Source organism: Pseudophryne corroboree, chromosome 1 (genome assembly GCF_028390025.1).
Source record: "Pseudophryne corroboree isolate aPseCor3 chromosome 1, aPseCor3.hap2, whole genome shotgun sequence".
NCBI lineage: Eukaryota > Metazoa > Chordata > Amphibia > Anura > Myobatrachidae > Pseudophryne > Pseudophryne corroboree.
In genome coordinates, this window is record NC_086444.1 from 205523800 (window position 1) to 205546831 (window position 23032).

At 43.9% G+C, this 23032-nt stretch overlaps 1 protein-coding gene across 4 annotated transcripts in view; it reads left to right on the forward strand.

Moving 5' to 3' along the window:
* The window catches only part of RHOBTB3 (Rho related BTB domain containing 3), a 228957-nt gene that overhangs the window by 150198 nt on the left and 55727 nt on the right, over positions 1–23032 (forward strand). For all 4 annotated transcript variants that reach the window (XM_063964040.1, XM_063964042.1, XM_063964038.1 and 1 more), the window contains one exon: positions 3875–3984. In XM_063964040.1, the coding sequence (XP_063820110.1) occupies positions 3875–3984 (110 nt within the window). The remainder of the gene's footprint in view (positions 1–3874; positions 3985–23032) is intronic.

The following is a 23032-nucleotide window of genomic DNA, read 5'->3' on the forward strand; positions in this document are numbered from 1 at the left end:
GTGGGGGCATTTGTGTATCTGGCACTCTGGGGGCATTTGTATATCTGGCACTGTGGGGCATTTGTGTATCTGGCACTGTGGGGACATTTGTGTATCTGGCACTGCGGGGGCATTTGTGTATCTGGCACTGTGGGGGCATTTGTGTATCTGGCACTGTGGGACAACGTGTATCTGGTACTATTGGGGTCATGTGTATCTGGCCTCCTCATATGTGTATCATGCTCCCATTTTCATTGGCCACGCCCCATGTGGCATTTGGCCACACCCATTTTTTTGGCACACAGTACCTATAAGACATTTTTTCTACTTGCACCATTGGTTATTTGTGTAATGCAGGGCTATACGTGTAATGCTGTGCTATACATGTAATGCATTGCTATATGTGTAATGTGGTGCTATTCGTGTAATAATGTGGTGGCTATGTATGTAATCAGGGGCGGATTGGCCACTGGGACAGATTCCACTGCACTGATCCCCTGTGTCTGTATTTCACTACTTGTGTGTGCTCCCTCCCTGTACTGTGCTGTATGTAGTGTGTGCTCCCTCCCTGTACTGTGTTGTATGTAGTGTGTGCTCCCTCCCTGTACTGTGCTGTATGTAGTGTGTGCTCACTCCCTGTGCTGTATGTAGTGTGTGCTCCCTCCCTGTACTGTACTGTATGTAGTGTGTGCTCCCTCCCTGTACTGTATGTAGTGTGTGCTCCCTCCCTGTGCTGTATGTAGTGTGTGCTCCCTCCCTGTACTGTATGTAGTGTGTGCTCCCTCCCTGTACTGTGCTGTATGTAGTGTGTGCTCCCTCCCTGTACTGTGCTGTATGTAGTGTGTGCTCCCCCTCCCTGTACTGTGCTGTATGTAGTGTGTGCTCCCCCTCCCTGTACTGTGCTGTATGTAGTGTGTGCTCCCTCCCTGTACTGTGATGTATGTAGTGTGTGCTCCCTCCCTGTACTGTGCTGTATGTACTAGTGTGTGTTCCCTCCCTGTACTGTGCTGTATGTAGTGTGTGTTCCCTCCCTGTACTGTACTGTATGTAGTGTGTGCTCCCTCCCTGTACTGTACTGTATGTAGTGTGTGCTCCCTCCCTGTACTGTGCTGTATGTAGTGTGTGCTCCCTCCCTGTACTGTGCTGTATGTAGTGTGTGCTCCCTCCCTGTACTGTGCTGTATGTAGTGTGTGCTCCCTCCCTGTACTGTGCTGTATGTAGTGTGTGCTCCCTCCCTGTACTGTGCTGTATGTAGTGTGTGCTCCCTCCCTGTACTGTATGTAGTGTGTGCTCCCTCCCTGTACTGTGCTGTATGTAGTGTATGCTCCTCCTCCCTGTACTGTACTGTATGTAGTGTGTACTCCCTCCTGTACTGTACTGTATGTAGTGTGTGCTCCCTCCCTGTACTGTGCTGTATGTAGTGTGTGCTCCTCCTCTCTGTACTGTATGTAGTGTGTGCTCCTCCTCCCTGTACTGTGCTGTATGTAGTGTGTGCTCCCTCCCTGTACTGTGCTGTATGTAGTGTGTGCTCCCTCCCTGTACTGTGCTGTATGTAGTGTGTGCTCCCTCCCTGTACTATGCTGTGCGGTATGTAGTGTGTGCTCCCCCTCCTTTTACTTTGAAACATATAAGGTTATAAAAAAGGGGTTTGTAGAATGAAAAATCAATAAAATCAGAAGTAGATTAAAGGCATGACGGCAGTGTCAGTAGACACTGAAAGTGGGATATCAGTCCTTGTATATTCAGATGTATGGATGTACATCAGGGAAGGGCATTGTAGCAGTATATGCATAAAGGCGCAGGTAAACATTGGCATCGCGTAAAGCAAAGAAAGCCCCAACTATGTCTATCTCAGAATCAGGACCTCTGAGGAGGGACCCCGCATTTTGACAGACCCCTCCCCCTTAACAGACTGCGCCCCCATTAGGGCTGCTTCCATAAGTTTCCCGAGATGGGGTTCGATCCCAATCCGCCCCTGACAAAGGTATACTGGTTCTTTGCAAGAGTCTCTTCTCTCTGGGCTTCTCCTGGAAAGGAGCCTTCTAAGGTAGGCAACTAGTGAGAATACAAGTGGAACAAAATGCGTCTTTTAGGTTAATTCAACTGGATATTTAGTGCTAATACATCTAATAATAGAGTGCATGCCAGAATGAAACATACATAAGCTTATCTGTATCTTTGTGGTGTTCATCAAATTGTTATGGGGGGTACACACGTAGAGATCCTTGCTTAAATTCTAAGCAATCTGACTAGATTACTTAGAAGTTAAGCACGGATCTCTCCGTGTGTATGCCCCGCAGTGATAGCCGCACATTGAATCTAGCACATCGCTTAATTCACCGATGGGGAAAATGAGCACCCTCCTCCCCCGTCGTCCCCCCTCGCTCAACACACATCTCTGGGTCCATCTCCCCATGTGTACGGGGCTTTAAGCCCTGTACACACAGGGGAGATGTGTGCTGAGCGATCTAGCACAGACCGCTAAGCACACATCTCTCACCCTGCTGAGCGATGGGGGACGACTGGGGGGGGGGCGCTCATTTCACCCAGAGGTGAAATGAGCAATCTCACTAGATTTATGCCAAATCTAGAGCCGCCGACAGAGACGCCCACTGTCGTCGACGCCCTACACACTAAGAGATTTCTAAGCAATCTAGTCAGATTGCTTAGAATTTAAGCACGGATCTCTCCGTGTGTAACCCCCTTTACTCACCTCATGGATAACCCACTCTCCCGCTCTCCCGGAATGCCTGAGAGGCCCCCCTCCTCTGCAATCACTTGGGGAGATCAGGAAAACATTGGCAAGTATGACACATTGTAGTATATATCAAGAAGAATAAAAATCAATGGCTGACGGGATGCTGTTTGGTCATGTGACCGACGCTGGAATCCCGACACCACTCAGGGGACCGGCGGCAGATTACCGACAGGTGACATACCGAAGGCGAGTACTGGGGTTCTGGGATAGGGTTAGGGCCCAGGGTGGGGTGATGGGTGGGGCTATTGTTAGTCACTAGGTAGGTTAGGGTTGGGCACTAAGAGGGGAGGGTTAATGATAGCAGCCACTCTCTGATGGTTTGGGTAGGAGACCGGTGGTGGTGGTGTGTGTGTGGTGTGTGTGGGGGAAGGGGGGGTAGAAACACCCCCTCTTCTGTGTTGGTGTTGGGATGACGCTGTCGGTCATGTAACCGCTAGCATCCTGACCACCAAGATTTCGTATGTATTACAAATCAACTTATCTGTAAAGAGAGCCCCAATTGAGTATTCTTATAGAGCAGTTCAAGTGACAAGGTGTCCAAAACGCATTCCCATACTAGCTTGATGGGGACACTTGAGGACTGGATTTGAGAACCACTGTTTTACCCTAAGATAATGTAACAATGGCACATTAAAGAACTCATTTTGAACTTCAGTGCTTTGAAATAAAACTATAAGAAACTAACATTTCAGCACAGTATTTGCTATTCAGTATAATGAGCGAATTGGTCAGTGGTCTAACCAGGAGTATACAACGTGTGGCACTCCAGCTACTGTGGAACTACACATCCCAGCATCTCCTGCATCAGGTTTGCTGCTGGGACATGCAAAAACTTTGGAATGTTATGCTGACGTGTCGTTCAACAGCATCTGAAGTGCCACAAGTTGCCTACCCCTTGTCTAAATAGTTTTCCAAGACACTCTGGGGGAGATGTACTAAGCCTTGGAGAGAGATAAAGTGGAGTGATAAAGTACCAGCCAATCGGATCATAACTGCCGTGTTGCATGAAAAATGACAGGAGCTGATTGGTTGGTAGTTTATTTCTCTTCACTTTATCACTCCAAGGCTTAGTACATCTGCCCCTGTATGCTATATATCACTCACGAGTTGCACAGTAATATTCTAATCTTGCTTTAGGTGCAATGCAGTGGCAGCTGCTGGAGCAACATCTTAAGGAAAGGTTGGAAAATAGTGAGGTGGTGCGTGTTTTCCACATAGTACGATGTTTACTAAAGAAGCCAGGACAAGTAAGTATTCATTGTCACTCATTCTCAACTTTCTCACCTCTAGTGCGTGTAAAGCCTTCAGCCTTGAAATGTAATGTATATTGTATCACAGAACACAATCACTTTATCTGTAAAATTCACTCAAGGGTGATTGATTATGTATTTATCTGACAAAATTGCAGTCACACAGGGCGGCACATCAGATGCGGTGGCTATTTTCAGTAACTACTAGACATTTATTCTGTCTCAGTGCACAGTATGGATTTACAATAAATCCCTATTACTAGTGCCATATTCTTTAAAACCAAGTATAGAATATGTCTTTTTAAAATTGCATTGTTACTAGGCATGCACTATACCTTTTAGGCAAGAAAATATAGGAGAAAGCAATACAACTACAGAGGCCGGGTAACACAAGTGCTACTGGGATCTTGCAAAAATGTGTGTCCAGAGTATACTTATGTGACCTTGGTGTTATTTTGTAACATTACATGAATGCACCAGGATTCACTAGCAGCCACTCACATAAGTAGGAGAAACCAGTGCTCTGCAGTGGTTGGGGCTGGGAGACCAGCGCTCGGGATCCCGGAGGTCATCATACTGACCCCGGGATCCCAGCAGCAGAATACCAGCAGGGAGGGGAGCGCAACAAAGCCCCTTGCAGGCTCGCCGTGCAGCGGGATCGGTGGCTTGCTGCGCTCACCACAGGTTCTGTTCCCACTCTATGGGTGTTTTAATAGTCCCTGTGGGTTGGCATTCTATCTGCAGGCATTTTGATTGCTTAGGATCCCGGCGTCAACATGGCAGAGGCGGTCGCTGGGCGGGAAGGGGCTGGACGGCGGCGTTAGGCTGCCGTTTAGGGGGAGCGGTCCGGCCAACGCAGGCGTGGCCGGGCCGCTGGGGGAGCTAAAGCTGCGCTGGTCGGGAGCTACTCTTGAAGTGCAAAGGCATCGCCGCTGTGCGATGCCTTTGCAGTTCTGTGGGGGAGGGGGGGGGCGCACTGACATGCGGGGCGGACTAGCCCTGTGCTGGGCGTCACCCCGCATGTCGGTGTGAATGATCAACTCGGAATGACCCCCATAGTCCGTATGTGTAAGTTGAATGTAGCAGAATATAATTAACTTAAATAAAATTGCAGTATAAACAAGGTAGACAGAGATAGGGCAGGTATGAGACAGAAGGTAACTAGGGCTTAGCTTATGAGAGTTTACAATCTAGAAAGGAGTCTAGCACACAGGTGGAACCCAATCTTGTGTTATCTGTGACTAGAGCTCTGCCCACTCCCTCTCTCACCCTTCGCTCCTACCACGGAATGATATTGCATTGCTTAACCCACTCCCTGACAACCAGCAATACAGTACTTCTGAGCAGCTCACCTCTTAGTCATTGGTCAGCAATAAGAGATAGTAGGGTCACTCAGTCCCTAGAGTTTCCCTCATTGGTACCCGCAAATGAAAGAATGGGCTGGACTTTAGGAACAGCAGCTTTCTTGTGCAGCACTTGAAAAAGTTCTCGGTGAGCCACACTCTGGTGTAAAACATATACAGAGTGATATTTTGTACTACACCATGGTATCTGTATGCACCCAAGAATCTGACTGTCTACTTGCATTTAAGTTCTGTATAAAATAGGAGTTCTGGCAACACTACTTTATTGTTAGCTACATATAATCAGTCATAGCTGTAATATACACCAACCTCTCTTATGTGTTACAGGGAAAACAAATGTAGTATTCTAACTATACGTCGTGGTATTGATCTGTGGTATCCATGTTATCTCTGTGAGAAAGTTTCTGATTAGGTTAATGTTACAGAACACTGATACTGCTGACAGTGTGACACTTACACTGGATGCAGGCAAACATAGTATATCAATTCATCAAGGCTTGAAATACATGAAAAGACAAAGTGCTTGTGTGACTTTGGGCCTAATTAAGACCTGATTGCAGCAGCAAATTTGTTAGCAGGTGGGCAAAACCATGTGCACTGCAAGGGGGGCAGATATGACATGTGCAGAGAGTTACAATTGGGTGAGATATTTTGTTTCTGTGCAGAGTAAATACTGGCTGCTTTATTTTTACATTGCTATTTAGATTTCAGTTTGAACACACCCCACCCAAATCTAACTCTCTCTGCACATGTTATACCTGCCCCACCTGCAGTGCACATGGTTTTGCCCATTAGCTGTCAAATTTGCTGCTGCAATCAGATCTGAATTAGGCCCCTTAGCCCTTAAGAGAACACAGGCAGGTCCTAATTGCGGTTATAGTTATTTGGATATATAATATACACAGGATTTACTATTCCATTTGTCCACTTTTGTGCAAGTCCTGTCAGTCCCCCCAACATCACACATGTAGAAGTCGGAGAATGTCTAAAGCCCAAAGCTATCAACGGCAGTTCTTATTGTGTTGATTGGTTAGTAATTTATCTCTTTCTCCAAGCTTTGATAAATCTCCCCCGAAAATTCTATTTATACAGGTAGAAATGCCGTGGTTTTATGGCAGTTTGGTCAAAAGCTCATTTAAAAAAAAAAAAACACTACAAAACCATTGGAAATTGGGTGGACATTGACAGTGTTTTAGATAAAATTGTCAAAACTGTTGAATAGTGAACTCAGTAATTTGGCGTTTCAAGCTTTCATCGATGTTCTGGGGTTTCAAAACTCTATCAAACCACCTTTTGGAAAGATTCCCTAGGTATATCCAGAGATATTTCTCTTGAGTGGGCCTTTTGGGATATATATTCAACCTCCAATCTTCCCAAACCTCCCATGGGGCAGCGTATTTTATTAGCCAAAATTGCTTCAGGGAAGAAAACCATACTCTCACAATGGATCTTTTCTAATACCCTGACATTAATCTTGCTAATGCTCCGTATCTCCTATTTGTTTCATATGGATTGGTTGGAAATGTCCATTAACCTCTTGACTGACGAATATTTTTTCCAAAAACTGCTCAGAAATTGTTGGGGGTTTTTAATGATTGAATTAGGTTAAGAACATTTATTTAAAGTATGTCCAATACAATTTTCTTTAAGAAAAAAATCAAAAAAATGCATTAAAGTTTTTTTGGGGGAAAAAATCGATAGACACATCAGTGGCCGGAATATCGTGACCATTGATGACCGGAACATTGTGACCATCGCAACTTCAGTTTTACGGCATCAGATCCTCTTATTGAAGTGTCTTATATAATATATATTTATTATATCATATATTGATTTATGCTTTATGTATCTTACATCTGCAAATATATTATAATAGGCTTACAAATTAGGTTGGCTCATAGCTAAAGGGGCAGAGATTAGCACTAGTCCAATCACACAGCAATGTACATTATATGAACATTCCTATACATATGCATGTGATTGGCTCATTTGGGTTTAGGAATTATATATCTACTTGTCCAAGAGATATGTCAAGGTAAAGTGTAATTATACTTTACAGAGATATATAATCCTGGCTCATTGACTATGTGGGTATGAATATAGCTACTGAAAACAATTACTGTCCAAGCAATACATCTGTGCACATGGTAAATATACTTTATGCAGGGATGTATCCTTCTGGCTCATTTGATATATCAATGCTCTATACCTTAGGGGTATAAATATATTGTCCAACTTTGCAGAGCCTTATATAATATATGCAGATTTGTATGATTTAGAGATTCCAAAAAATGAGTTTGAACCATGGAATAATAGCTCTATTTCAATAACACTTTATTCTAGGTATACAAAATACAAGATATGAAAAACACAATGATAATAAATCCTATAATTATTATTAACTGCAGTACATATTAAACAAACACAAACAATATTACAAACTTAAACAATTAACACACATACTGTACACTTGCAAGAATTATTGAGGGTTAAATGCATAGCTACCTTCTTCTGATGTCTTAGGATCCTTCCTTGTCTCTTTCCCTCTGCACTAACTAAAGACTGCTCCAAACCCTGTCTTATATCCCAACTTTAACAATCCCAATTTACATATTCAAAGGTGTTGTAAAACATATCAGATAATTTGTTCAACAGTGACGAGCAGGGGGTGAATTCTGGAGTCATAGCGTCTGATATTTGTTTGTCTATCAAGGTTTTCCTTTGGTTATTTTGGAGTGTAAATACTGCTAGTGTTCATCAACATTTGAGACTTCGTTAATTCAATTGATCCTAGGAGTCATTGTCTCAAAGCAGAAGGCCGAATAACATACATTGCTCAGGATATGCAGATTCCTGATTGTAGTCTTAGGCACTTCCTTGCGCATGCCATTACCTGTGTGCCTTTGAAGTGACCTAAACCAAGTGGCTTGCTGATTTTATCTATCAGAATCAAATTATTCATTTGCTACAGACATATATCTGTATGCAGACATTGCATTACATTATTCCCTACTATGCATATACACACAAAAGCATACACATTACCTCATACATTCAAACTTATTTCATATCTATTCCTTACTATATATATATCCAGTATACTGCTCATTATGGTTACATCGCCTATTTATAATGAATTATATTTTGATTCAGACAACATCCATTGCCCTAATATTATATTGAGTGCGGACAATTACCTATATGTCAACAGTCGCCCCCTTGTGGCCATGAGAAATTATTTTGATTGGCCACACATTAAACTAGCGTAATTGCTTCCAAATACATTTCAAAATTTCTTCAAAACATAACTTTTGTTGTAACCATAATATATACCATAAGTGTAATAATAATAACCATTATGATTTTTAAAAATCTCTAAAAATTCTTAGCTTACCTAACCTTATTCTACTTTTTAACTAAAGCAGACAAGACTGAGGTTTTTATTCAGTATTCATGAGGAAAACTAATTTCTACAGACATTTGGAATACCATAGCCCAATTGTAGACCTTTTTTCTGTATCTGGATCAGTACGTTTGGACATTTTTGCTGTTCTTGGCTGTAGCAATTTACTGGGAGAGTAATGTCATCTGCGTGGTTTGCTTGCCATTGGAGACGTATTACGTTTGCATCATGAAGGCAGTTGAAGTAGAATTCTTCATAGCAGCTGCTCCTTTGCTTGCCATTTCGCTGTTTGAGGCAGAGGGCTGTGTACGTCGAGTGCTGTGTCTTGAACATTCAGTACTTGTGACGACCCTCAGTAATGGTCTTTAGCCTTGTGCGTCCTTTAAATGTTTTTCCAATGCCGCAGTTGTGACAAGTGTCCATATTGCTTTTGCACAAACAGGTTGTGATTTTGAATAGAACAGGCATATATGAAACAGTCTTTTTTTTTTCTCTTTCTTTCTTTCTTTCTTTCTTTCTTTCTTTCTTTCTTTGCTTGTTAATAGTAGGTCTTAATTGTCTTCGGGCAATAGTACCACAAATGGCTGTGAGTAGTACACCTACTCTGTTCTGTATTTCCTCACTGAATAAATTACCATGCAGTCTTAAGTCTCCTTATTCTACCTTGAACCTATTTATACATCTCAATCTTAAATAACCCTATACCAGTTTAACCCATATAAAGGCGTTTTCTATCCTACCTATATTTGAACTAATAATTATTTAAAATGCTTTTGATGTGTATATAGTAACATCCTATCAATACAATAAATGAATACAATTTTGCTTCAAACAGATATTAAAGATCATTTAGGAATGGCTTTGACTAAATCTAATTCCATCCAGTATTAGATATTTAATTACTTTTGAAGCTTTTACGAAGGAAGCATAGGTAGTATCTACTGTGTAATATATAAAAAAAACAAAATATTTACAAGGTATATATGCAATGATATAATATATATATATATATCAGACAAATGTTTACATATATTTGATTAAGGTATATGAAGGGATGAGACAGTTCTGTATAATCACAGTGATGAGATGTGCTGTACACTGTTGTGGGAGTGTACATGTAGTAAGTAATGATTACTTGTGATGAAAGGGTTAATGAAAACCTTCCCCTTTCTTGTGAAACTGGAAAACTCCTTGAGGATTTGTCCATATATCAGTCTTTAGGGATGCTATGTAGATTTTGCTGGATAGCAGCGATGAAAGGGTTAATGAAGACCTTTTGCCTTGTAAATTGGAGTCTTTTTGGAGTCTTGCACCATTCTGTATACAGGTTGCCAGGATTACTATGAATCAAACAAAAATACATACAATGAATATCACAGATATTTATACAGTGATTTAACATAGCTTGCTATGCATTCTGTCCTATCTGCTGCATGTTATCAGGTACAGAATTTACAAATGTGTCTTTAAAGATTGAAGAACAAACAACCAAACAATTGTTTCTGGCCTGTGCCAATCTTTCCTGTCACATTGTGTGTCAATGACAGCACAATTGTCGCTGCAGATATGATGCTGGTTTAATTTGGAAACTGTGGCTGTTTGAACATCAAAGCAAACAATGGCTACATTGGATCTAACAAGTAAAGGAATGATACTACCGTATTCACTTGTGACCATACTCCCTTGTGACGTAGCCTGGGCCCAGACTGTCTTCAACCATAGCGTTTGCTGCTTGGCATGGCTCCTTAGTCTGGAAGAATCTTGGAGCTTCTGAAAAAACCTACTTTTGTGGGGAGAGAAACTTGTTAGACTTTGCCAAATATGTATTGCAGGTCCCAGGGCTTTCTGTCTTTCCACACCTGTAATAAAATGGTTATGGCACCAGGGCATAAAAACATTTTCATCCTGGTGATCCTTTTTGTCATTGTTAATTGGTGTGTGGTTTGCAGAATGACACTCTGCATGTGGTCTCTCTGAGAGCATGCAAACATTTGCACCATCACTAGATGTCTCTGAGTGTTGTGTGGGGGTTACAAAAGTTTGGGAACCTTGTTTGTAAACATGCATTCCTGAATTAATTTCATGGATTTCCCCTTTAAACATGTTTCCAGGTAAATACATTTCAAGGTTTGCAACTCTGGTTGCCATGGGAGTTTTCACCATGGGGAACTTCTCCACCCCTGTGTGCACTGTACTGCAGCTATCAGTGTTTAAGTCTGCTGACAATTCACCTTTGCCTAAGGGCATAACAAATTCTTCATTTACATTGGGAACTCTGAGAGTGTATTCAGCAGAATACTCATAATCTGAATTACACTGATCTTCCCCCTTACTAGACACAGTATAGGGGACATCTCCTATTGCTGCTACCTCCTTTACATTAATGTGCTGTCTGATGATAGACACATCCTGCACATTGCTACTTTCTTCCTTTACCAAAGAGGCTGTTCTGCTGGTGGTCTGTGTGACCATAGCAGACTCTGTGTGCTGCACATGGACAATGCTGTCCTGAGTCTCACCTACATCTACAATGTTCTCCCTTGTACTTCCTTTTATCTCCTCCTGAGAGGTCATGACAGTTTGCTTACAATCTGCCAGGCTTTTTGCTTCTGCCCCAAACTTTTTCTGTTTATTTTTCTGTTTAAGGGACTTAAATAATGAATGCATTTTTGCATTAATGGTCAGGCACGCCTTACGAAGACGTGAACCTGATTCTTCTTTACATTTCTGTTTGGCTTCTAAAGCCGCAGTTCTGCGCATTTTTCTTAATGCTACAGAAAACTTTTGCATTTTTAACATTGCAATCATTCACAATGCTAAATTTTTATATTCTTTGTTTTTAGTACCCACGGTATCCTCTCCTTAAGATTGACCGGTGTCTTAAGGTTAAACTCTAATACCTGGGTACATTTATACATTTATTTGGAAATACTAATTTCCACTGTGCACATTTTCTATTCTAGGCCTTTAAATTCTTTATTCTCATTTGTAACCTATTCCACTGTGATCTTGTACTTTGCCAGCAGGCTTATAGCCATTGGTGCTGCTTCCTAATAGATATTATGTTAGTTTAAAATAGATACCAAATTATTCCATGGTCCCATCTGGGGTGCCAATTATTGAAGTGTGGAATCTTATATAATATATATTTATTATATCATATATTGATTTATGCTTTATGTATCTTACATCTGCAAATATATTATAATAGGCTTACAAATTAGGTTGGCTCATAGCTAAAGGGGCAGAGATTAGCACTAGTCCAATCACACAGCAATGTACATTATATGAACATTCCTATACATATGCATGTGATTGGCTCATTTGGGTTTAGGAATTATATATCTACTTGTCCAAGAGATATGTCAAGGTAAAGTGTAATTATACTTTACAGAGATATATAATCCTGGCTCATTGACTATGTGGGTATGAATATAGCTACTGAAAACAATTACTGTCCAAGCAATACATCTGTGCACATGGTAAATATACTTTATGCAGGGATGTATCCTTCTGGCTCATTTGATATATCAATGCTCTATACCTTAGGGGTATAAATATATTGTCCAACTTTGCAGAGCCTTATATAATATATGCAGATTTGTATGATTTAGAGATTCCAAAAAATGAGTTTGAACCATGGAATAATAGCTCTATTTCAATAACACTTTATTCTAGGTATACAAAATACAAGATATGAAAAACACAATGATAATAAATCCTATAATTATTATTAACTGCAGTACATATTAAACAAACACAAACAATATTACAAACTTAAACAATTAACACACATACTGTACACTTGCAAGAATTATTGAGGGTTAAATGCATAGCTACCTTCTTCTGATGTCTTAGGATCCTTCCTTGTCTCTTTCCCTCTGCACTAACTAAAGACTGCTCCAAACCCTGTCTTATATCCCAACTTTAACAATCCCAATTTACATATTCAAAGGTGTTGTAAAACATATCAGATAATTTGTTCAACAGTGACGAGCAGGGGGTGAATTCTGGAGTCATAGCGTCTGATATTTGTTTGTCTATCAAGGTTTTCCTTTGGTTATTTTGGAGTGTAAATACTGCTAGTGTTCATCAACATTTGAGACTTCGTTAATTCAATTGATCCTAGGAGTCATTGTCTCAAAGCAGAAGGCCGAATAACATACATTGCTCAGGATATGCAGATTCCTGATTGTAGTCTTAGGCACTTCCTTGCGCATGCCATTACCTGTGTGCCTTTGAAGTGACCTAAACCAAGTGGCTTGCTGATTTTATCTATCAGAATCAAATTATTCATTTGCTACAGACATATATCTGTATGCAGACATTGCATTACATTATTCCCTACTATGCATATACACACAAAAGCATACACATTACCTCATACATTCAAACTTATTTCATATCTATTCCTTACTATATATATATCCAGTATACTGTTAATTATGGTTACATCGCCTATTTATAATGAATTATATTTTGATTCAGACAACATCCATTGCCCTAATATTATATTGAGTGCGGACAATTACCTATATGTCAACACTCTCTACAGCTCCCGGAGCTCCTTGGGAAGGTGAGGGGCTGCTTTTTTTCTTTTTCTTTTAACATTTCCCCAGCTGCTGCTAGTGTCTGCAGCCGCTGGATGTGGGGTGCTGCCAGGCTGGCTGATCAACAGTGATCGGAAGCATGGCAGGTACTGGAAGGAGGGAACCAGGAAGCAGAGACCCTCAGTCCCTCTGACAGCGGCAACTGCAGGTAGCTTCTGTTCCTCCAGCCACACAGTGAGCTTAGGTCAAAACAGATGCAACCATGTCAGGAAAAGCCCAGCCTGGAGTGGTTGCGACCATGCCAGGCAAGTGGTTAATAAAGAAAAAAGGGCTGAGAAATTCTTTGCTACATGGTTCCCGTTTATCTGTACTTTACCCTCCTCTGTGAAAGACGCCCTCCGCCGAGGGGTGGTACTAACCTCCTGGCACAGCCTAGAAGTGATCTTAAAGTGCTGTCCGCCATTCTAGATTGCATACTCTACATTTCCTAATATCTTTATGGGTATAACCTCCTTGTCTTTTATGTGTTCCCTTATATTTATGAGTTAACGTGCAGTACTCTTTCTCTCTCTCTCTCTCTCTCTCTCTCTCTCTCTCTCTCTCCTCATGCTCTCTCCCAATGCCTTGCATATGTAGTTTATATTTCTGCTGATATTGTCAAGATTTTTTATTGCACACATTCCGACTTTGTACAATGTGATTGTTATTATGTGCAGTTCTCCAATAAAATATTTAAAAAACCCATCGTTTGGTAACTTTACCCCTATTTTGGATTTATTTGTTACTACACGAGACCTGCTGTTAATTAGGTATTGGAGGATTAGGATAAAGAAATGGCAGTAGATCTCTTTATTTATAGCATTTAAAATAAAACAAATCTGAATTATATTATATATAGGGGCCAATGTATCAAAGCTATGTTTTTAGTAGACAGACGATAAAAGGCTATTTTTTCCCGGTCTTATCACAATTTGGTTTCTGTCAGATGTACAGTATCATACATATATTTATCGCATTTTTATCACTTTTTTTGTCTTCATTTATAATAACAGAACAGTTCTGGCACAATAGGAATGAATAGAAGTGTTTTATATGTATTACAACTTTTCCTATTCACCTCATGGTTTCTTTACTTTTCGGCATGGTCTGAAGCAATAATTTACAACAGGAGATTTTTTTTTTTTTTTTTGTAACCGAATTCTGTAATGTTTAAAGTAATTATTATAAATAAAAAAAAAAATATATATATATATATATATATATATATATATATATATAATCTTTTATATGACTATTTGTAATAATTAAATTTTCACTTAGTAAACATTTTGGGATATATATTTTTTTTCATTTACTTCTATATAATATAGTGTTTACTCTAGGATTTTTTTAGGGCAGGGTGCTGATCACGGGGAGGGCACATTTTTCATTCGTGAGGGCACATTTTTCATTCGTGAGGGCACATTTTTCATTCGTGAGGGCACATTTTTAAGTTAGAAGGGCAAAATTAGGTACATACTATAATGCTTGGTGCTCCCATTCCTATAGGTGAAAGCATGGACAGTGCGCGCCTGAGGCGTGAAGCAAAAATTTAGGGGAGTTGTTTCGTGGGGAAGGGGCGTGACCACATAATAGTACCAAATCACATTATACCACACAATAGTGCTGCTTATACACATTGCACCAGGTAGAACCTCCTATACACACTGCGCCAGGTGTATACATATTGTGCCAGATAGAGCACGTTCTACACATTGCACCAGGTAGAACCTCCTATACACACTGCGCCAGGTAGAGCACGTTACACATATTGCGCCAGGTAGAGCACGTTATACACATTGCACCAGGTAGAACCTCCTATACACACTGCGCCAGGTAGAGCACGTTATACATATTGCGCCAGATAGAGCACGTTATACACATTGCACCAGGTAGAACCTCCTATACACACTGCGCCAGGTAGAGCACGTTATACATATTGCGCCAGATAGAGCACGTTATACACATTGCACCAGGTAGAACCTCCTATACACACTGCGCCAGGTAGAGCACGTTATACATATTGCGCCAGATAGAGCACGTTATACACATTGCACCAGGTAGAACCTCCTAAACACACTGCGCCAGGTAGAGCACGTAGTGTTCACTCTAGGCTGTTTTAGCAGGGCGCCGCGCCCTGCCCGTTTTTTAACAGGCAAAACCCGCCCTGCCCCTTTTGCGGCGCCCTGCTAGAACAGCCGCCCGCTCCCTGCCCTCCCGGCGTGTATAGATGCCGTGCGCATGCGCGCGGCATCCATTCACGCATTGGGAGAGGGCTGGGGGAAGCCCAGCACCGACGGAGGTGCTGGGCACGCCCCCAACAGTGACGTCGCCGGCCACAGACGCTCTCTATAGTAGCGTCTGTGGGCCGCACCGCCCCCTAAAATGACGGAGGCGTGGCCACGCCCCCTAATTTGCGTGGCCGCGCCCCCATTTCGGGCGCGTGCCGCGCGCGCACATGTGCCCCCGGAGTCCGGCGCCCTGCCCCTTTTCACTCCTAGAGTGAACACTAGCACGTTATACATATTGCGCCAGATAGAGCACGTTATACACATTGCACCAGGTAGAACCTCCTATACACACTGCGCCAGGTAGAGCACGTTATACATATTGCGCCAGGCAGAGCACTGAGGCACACTGCACCAGGGAGAGAACACTGAGGCACACTGCACCGGGGGTAGAGCACTGAGGCACACTGCACCATGGAGAGAACACTGAGGCACATTGCACCAGGGAGAGAACACTGAGGCACACTGCAACAGGGAGAGAACACTGAGGCACACTGCACCAGGGAGAGAACACTGAGGCACACTGCACCAGGGAGAGAACACTGAGGCACACTGCACCAGGGAGAGAACACTGAGGCACACTGCACCAGGGAGAGAATACTGAGGCACACTGCACCAGGGAGAGAACACTGAGGCACAATGCAACAGGGAGAGAACACTGAGGCACACTGCACCAGGGAGAGAACACTGAGGCACACTGCACCAGGGAGAGAACACTGAGGCACACTGCACTAGGGAGAGAACACTGAGGCACACTGCAACAGGGAGAAAACACTGAGGCACACTGCACCAGGGAGAGAACACTGAGGCACACTGCACCAGGGAGAGAACACTGAGGCACACTGCACCAGGGAGAGAACACTGAGGCACATTGCACTAGGGAGAGAACACTGAGGCACATTGCACCAGGGAGAGAACACTGAGGCACACTGCACTAGGGAGAGAACACTGAGGCACTCTGCACCAGGGAGAGAACACTGAGGCACATTGCACCAGGGAGAGAACACTGAGGCACACTGCACTAGGGAGAGAACACTGAGGCACACTGCACCAGGGAGAGAACACTGAGGCACATTGCACTAGGGAGAGAACACTGAGGCACATTGCACCAGGGAGAGAACACTGAGGCACACTGCAACAGGGAGAGAACACTAGGAGGAAGGGGAGGACGAGCACAGGGCAGATGCAGAGCGGCACTCACCGTTGCGGAGGAGAGCGCTGTGCCGGGTCAGCGGGGCCGGTCTCTTGATGCTGACGGCGGAGCCTAGGTCAGCGCCATGGTGAGGGGGAATCAAACCATGCCGGAGGACTGGCGGGAGACACCGCAGGCTCTGATTGGCTGCTCCTCTCCACTGCACGCTGACCCTGTCTCCGCCTTCAGCTGAGAGCTATCAGCGCGGCAAGGGGGGAGAAGTGACAGCGCGGCAGGGGGGAGAAGTGACAGCGCGTCGGGGGGGAGAAGAGCAGTCCTTAGCAGGGCGGGCACAAACGGGCAGGGCGGCATTCTGTCACTCAAAAAAGGGGCAGGGCGCAGCGCCCTGCGAAAGAAGCTTAGAGTGAACACTATAATATATACATAATGGTAAAGTTGGTTTTTGGGAAGCACCATCAGTTCTCCAGTCTTGAAATTTAAGGGCAGATCTAGGGAGAGATGTGTGCTGAGCGAACTGCTCAGCACACATCTCTCCCCCCGCTCAGCACAGCGCGATGTGTGCTGAGCGGGGGGGGGCTCATTTCACCCAGCGGGTGAAGTGAGCGACCTGCTAGATTGGCCAATCGCTATCGCTTAGATTTTAAGCAGCGATCACTCCGTGCAGGGCCGGCTCCAGGCCTACTAGCACCCTGAGCGAAAACATGTAAAAGTGCCCCCCCCCAATGCGCGCGCTCCAGGAAAAGTGGGCGTGGCCTCTTGGAAAGTGGGCGTGGCCTCATAACTTCATATTATTAGACTATAAATAAATATATTTTCACACACCCTCTACGCACACAATTAGCAGCCTCACACATAACAGCCACAGTAGTGTTCCTTACACACAATGTCTCCAGTATAGTGTCAGATAGACATGATATGCCCCCCAGCAGTGCCAGCTACACACAATATGCCCCCCTAGCAGTGCCAGTTACACGATAGTGTTCACTTTTTAGGGCAGGGAGGGCACATTTTTAAGTTAGGAGGGCAAAATGACGTACATACTGTAATGCTTGGTGCTCATCTACCTACATGGCAAAGCATGGACAGTGCGCGCCGAAGGCGCGCTGCAAAAATTTAGGGGCGTTGCTTCGTGGGGAAGGTGCGTGGCCACATAATAGTGGCAATTCGCATTACACCACACAGTAGTGCAGTTAATACACACTGCGCCAGGCAGAGCACGTTAGACACTTTGCGCCAGGCAGAGCACGTTAGACACTTTGCGCCAGGCAGAGCACGTTAGACACTTTGCGCCAGGCAGAGCACGTTAGACACTTTGCGCCAGGCAGAGCACGTTAGACACTTTGCGCCAGGCAGAGCACGTTAGACACTTTGCGCCAGGCAGAGCACGTTAGACACTTTGCACCAGGCAGAGCACGTTAGACACTTTGCGCCAGGCAGAGCACGTTAGACACTTTGCCTAGCCACAGACGCCTAGCGGGAACACTACATGATATGCTCCCCAGCCGTGCCAGCTACACATGACATGCCCCCCAGCAGTGCCAGCAACACATGACATGCCCCCCAGCAATGCCAGATACATAAATGGCCACACAGTGCCAGATATGTAGATACAGAAAAGCCCCCACAGTGCTAGATAAATGCCCCCACAGTGCTAGATAAATGCCCCCCCAGTGCCAGATAAATGCCCCCAGTGCCAGATAAATGCCCCCAGTGCCAGATAAATGCCCCCACAGTGCAGATAAATGTCCCCACAGTGCCAGATAAAATGATAAATGTCCCCACAGTGCCAGATAAATGTCCCCACAGTGCCAGATAAATGCCCCCACAGTGCGCCCCACAGTGCCAGATAAATGCCCCCAGTGCCAGATAAATGCCCTCAGTGCCAGATAAATGCCCTCAGTGCCAGATAAATGCCCCCAGTGCCAGACAAATGTCCCCACAGTGCCAGACAAATGCCCCCACAGTGCCAGACAAATGCCCCCACAGTGCCAGACAAATGTCCCCCACAGTGCCAGACAAATGTCCCCCACAGTGCCAGACAAATGTCCCCACAGTGCCAGATAAATGCCCCCACAGTGCCAGATAAATGCCCCCACAGTGCCAGATAAATGCCCCCACAGTGCCAGATAAATGCCCCCACAGTGCCAGATAAATGCCCCCACAGTGCCAGATAAATGCCCCCACAGTGCCAGACAAATGCCCCCAGTGCCAGACAAATGCCCCCAGTGCCAGATAAATGCCCCCACAGTGCCAGATAAATGCCCCCACAGTGCCAGATAAATGCCCCCACAGTGCGCCCCACAGTGCCAGATAAATGTCCCCACAGTGCCAGATAAATGTCCCCACAGTGCCAGATAAATGTCCCCACAGTGCCAGATAAATGTCCCCACAGTGCCAGATAAATGTCCCCACAGTGCCAGATAAATGCCCACAGTGCCAGACAAATGTCCCCACAGTGCCAGATAAATGCCCCCACAATGCCAGATAAATGCCCCCACAGTGCGCCCCACAGTGCCAGATAAATGTCCCCACAGTGCCAGATAAATGCCCCCAGTGCCAGACAAATGTCCCCACAGTGCCAGACAAATGTCCCCACAGTGCCAGATAAATGCCCCCACAGTGCCAGATAAATGCCCCCACAGTGCCAGATAAATGCCCCCACAGTGCCAGATAAATGCCCCCACAGTGCCAGATAAATGCCCCCACAGTGCCAGATAAATGCCCACAGTGCCAGACAAATGTCCCCACAGTGCCAGACAAATGCCCCCAGTGCCAGACAAATGCCCCCAGTGCCAGACAAATGCCCCCACAGTGCCAGATAAATGCCCCCACAGTGCCATCCTTACTGCTGTCCGGGCGGGTGCGGGGCCGGGTGCGGGCGGGAGGGCGGCCGGCCAGGAAGCGTCCAAGGCGCTTGTGTGCGCTGCGCCGGCGTCTGACGTAAGATACCGGCGCCGCTCAGCGCGTACAGTGCACACAAGCGCCTGCAGTGACCAGGGCCGGCTGCATGTTCGAATATGGCGGCGCCCATTAAGGGTGGCGCCCTGCGCGGCCGCTCTATTCGAACATGCTTAGAGCCGGCCCTGACTCCGTGAGTACCCCCCTTAAGTTTCATTTATGACAAAATGGGTTGGAAGACAAGATATCTGGATCACAAGTGGGTCTGACAGGCTGTAGCTTGCCCCTTCATAGGGAGACAGCAAGTGTTAGCATCCATCCCACAATGGTCAAGATGTCTGTGTATACAGTATGTGAGACTAAGTTTTAAATGTGATTTTTATTTTTTGTTAAATAAAATTGTGCATCAAAAAGAAAGAAAGGTATTAGCTGTATTTGGGTGAACTCAGGTTGAAAAGGTCTCATAGTAGGCCAGATAGGAGGAATAAAAACTCCACCCTTATCTCCTCACCACATTCTATATCAGCCGTGGCCAACCTGTGGCTCTTGAGCCGCATGCGGCTCTTTCTTTATTCAAATGTGGCTCACGACACTCAGTCACCTGACCACCACAGATCCTGGAAACTGGTGCACTCCAACCAGACACACACAGCAGCACTACGGCAACTGAAAACTGAAGGAGCCAGATACTGGGCTGTAGTGACATATGAGGGTGGGCTGGAGTGACACAAGGGGGAGCTGACTGAAGTGACACAGAAGAATCCAGGAGACATAATGGGGGAGCTGACTGGAGTGACACAGGAGGGTGCTGGCAGGAGTGACACAATGGGGGGAGCTGGCTGGAGTAACAAAGGAAAATTCTGGCAGGAGAGACACAATGGGGAGCTGACTGGAGTGACACAGGAGGGTACTGGCTGGAGTGACACATTGACACATGAAGGAGCTGAAGTGTATTATGTGAATATGGCTTTTTCAATATATTTTATGTGGATCTGGATTTTTTAATTATTTTATGTGGAATTGTCTTTTTCAATGTATTTTATGTTGATTCTGGCTTTAAAATGTATTTTATGTGGATCTGGCATTTTCATTGTATTTTATACCAGGGGTGTGGCCTAGCAGGAACAAGGTCACACACCATTTTTGCACATGTGCCTTCGGCTTGATGTCGGCTCTTTGACGTACCTAACAAGATTTTTTGGCTCTTTGTCTCTGACTGGTTGGCCACCCCTGTTCTATATAATAGGGACAAAAAAACTATACTATATTACAGAGAAATTGGATCCCGTATAGAGTTGTATAATTTCGTTTAGGTGCTTTCAAAATACCAACATTATCATTGTAAATACTGTGGGCTCTTTCTGGTAAATGACCTTTTTGGGGACTAGCAGCCTTTTTTTGAATATTAGAAAGTTATACGATCTGACGGTTGCCAGTCACTAGTGTAGTATAGGTATTTGTATGTAATGTATATATATATTATACAACATGAGGTGTAGCTATTAAATAACGAGACTGTACTTGCAAAAAAAAAAAAATCCGCGTGAGTTAAAAAACAGTGGGGGACATTGACTTTGGACTATCCCAAAACTGTTTTGCAAGTTTCACCCCTCTTACACAGATAGTTTGCTGTCACACATCGTTCGAAGAAGTTGTGTTTCTCACATGTTGTTCAAAAGTAGAGTAACATGTTAACTTAAAATGTTTAACTAAATTGAACAAAACACCCAAGGAATATTTCTGTATGCTAACAGAGGGTAACGGGGCAGATTGTATGTCAAGTGCACGTGTGTTTGAGTGGCACAAAAGATTTAGTTACTGTCATGAGGATATTGAAGATGAGCATCCTGGATGGCTTTGCATATCGAGCACAAACAAAAATGTGGAACAAAATTTTAAAAAATTGTTCAAATTGACTGTCCACTCCGCTTCTGAATGATATCAGAAATAGTAAACCTGGATAAAGAAACTGTTAGGAAAGTTTTATATCAAGATTTTTAACATTACAAAAGTTTGTGCCAAGATGGTATCAAGGCTTTTCACTGCCGAGCAAAAAGAAGATCAAAAACGAATTTGTGTAGACATTTCGGAGCAGATTCAAGCGGATTTGCGTTTTTTAGATAAAGTTATTAACTGTGATGAAATATGGATCTTTCAGTACAATCCTGAGACAAAATGCCAGTCCATGCACTCGAAAACCCCATCATCGCCAAGAATGACGAAAGCATGTCAAAGCAAATCCAAATTCAAAGCCACGTTAATTGTCTTCTTTGATTTATCAAGGGTGTCAGTTTGGCAGACTGGATTCCAGAAGGTGCAACAGTGAATCCACATTACTACAAAAATGTTTTAGAAACTGAGTTTTGAAAAATGGTTTCATCCTCCATCAGGACAACACACCAGCCCACACAGCTCTCTCTGTGCAGCAGTTTTTGGACGAGAAACAGATTGCAGTGCTAGAACACGCTCCATACTCACCAGACCTAGCACCATGTGACTACTTTCTTATCCCTAATTTCATATCTGTACACAAGGGAAGCCGTTTTACATCCGCTACCGAGGTAAAGACGAAAACAACAGAGCTGTTGAGACAGCTGACAGATAAGTATCTACAGCACAGCTTTGACCAATGGAAAATAAGAATGCAGCTGTGGTGGATGCAGAAGGGAAACGTTTTAATATAACTTGATCGTAAATTATAGCATCAGTCGCCTTATTTATTAGCCACACCTCGTATATGTTAAAAAAATGTATGCTTTGAACTTAGCTCATTGCTCAGTAATCACACTTATCACATTTGCCTAGAGCCAAGTGCAAAAAAAATTTGAGATGCAATAAGAGGCATTAAAAATCTGTCAATTACAGGTCTCTTTTGCGATACATCCCACCCATAGTCTGGATTCTAGAAAATAAGGAAAGTTATTGTAGATTTACCTTTGTTAAATCTTTCTTCGAAGTTCATAGGGTCCACAGAGAACATTGGGGTTGTAGGTGGTGGATGAGAGTCCGGGCACCAAACAGTTAAAGCTCTCAGCGTATCCCAGAATGCTTGGCTCCTCTCCCTTATAACACTGCCTCCATGCTCAGGCATTCAGTTTTGTTCACCAGCTCAAAGAAAGAAGGAAGAGGAAAGGAGAGAAGAAAGATGTTGATGACACATAAGAACACATTCTCGCAGACAGGAGAAGGGAACCAGAGTCCAATGTCGCAAAAACCCAGAGAGACCAGGTGTGTCTGGGTGGCCGCCCTGTGTACTCCATGCACTCTGAAGAAAGAGAGTTAATAAAGGTTAGTCTACCATAATGCTCCTTTTATTCATCAGGGTTCATAGGGGTTCCACAGGAAACATC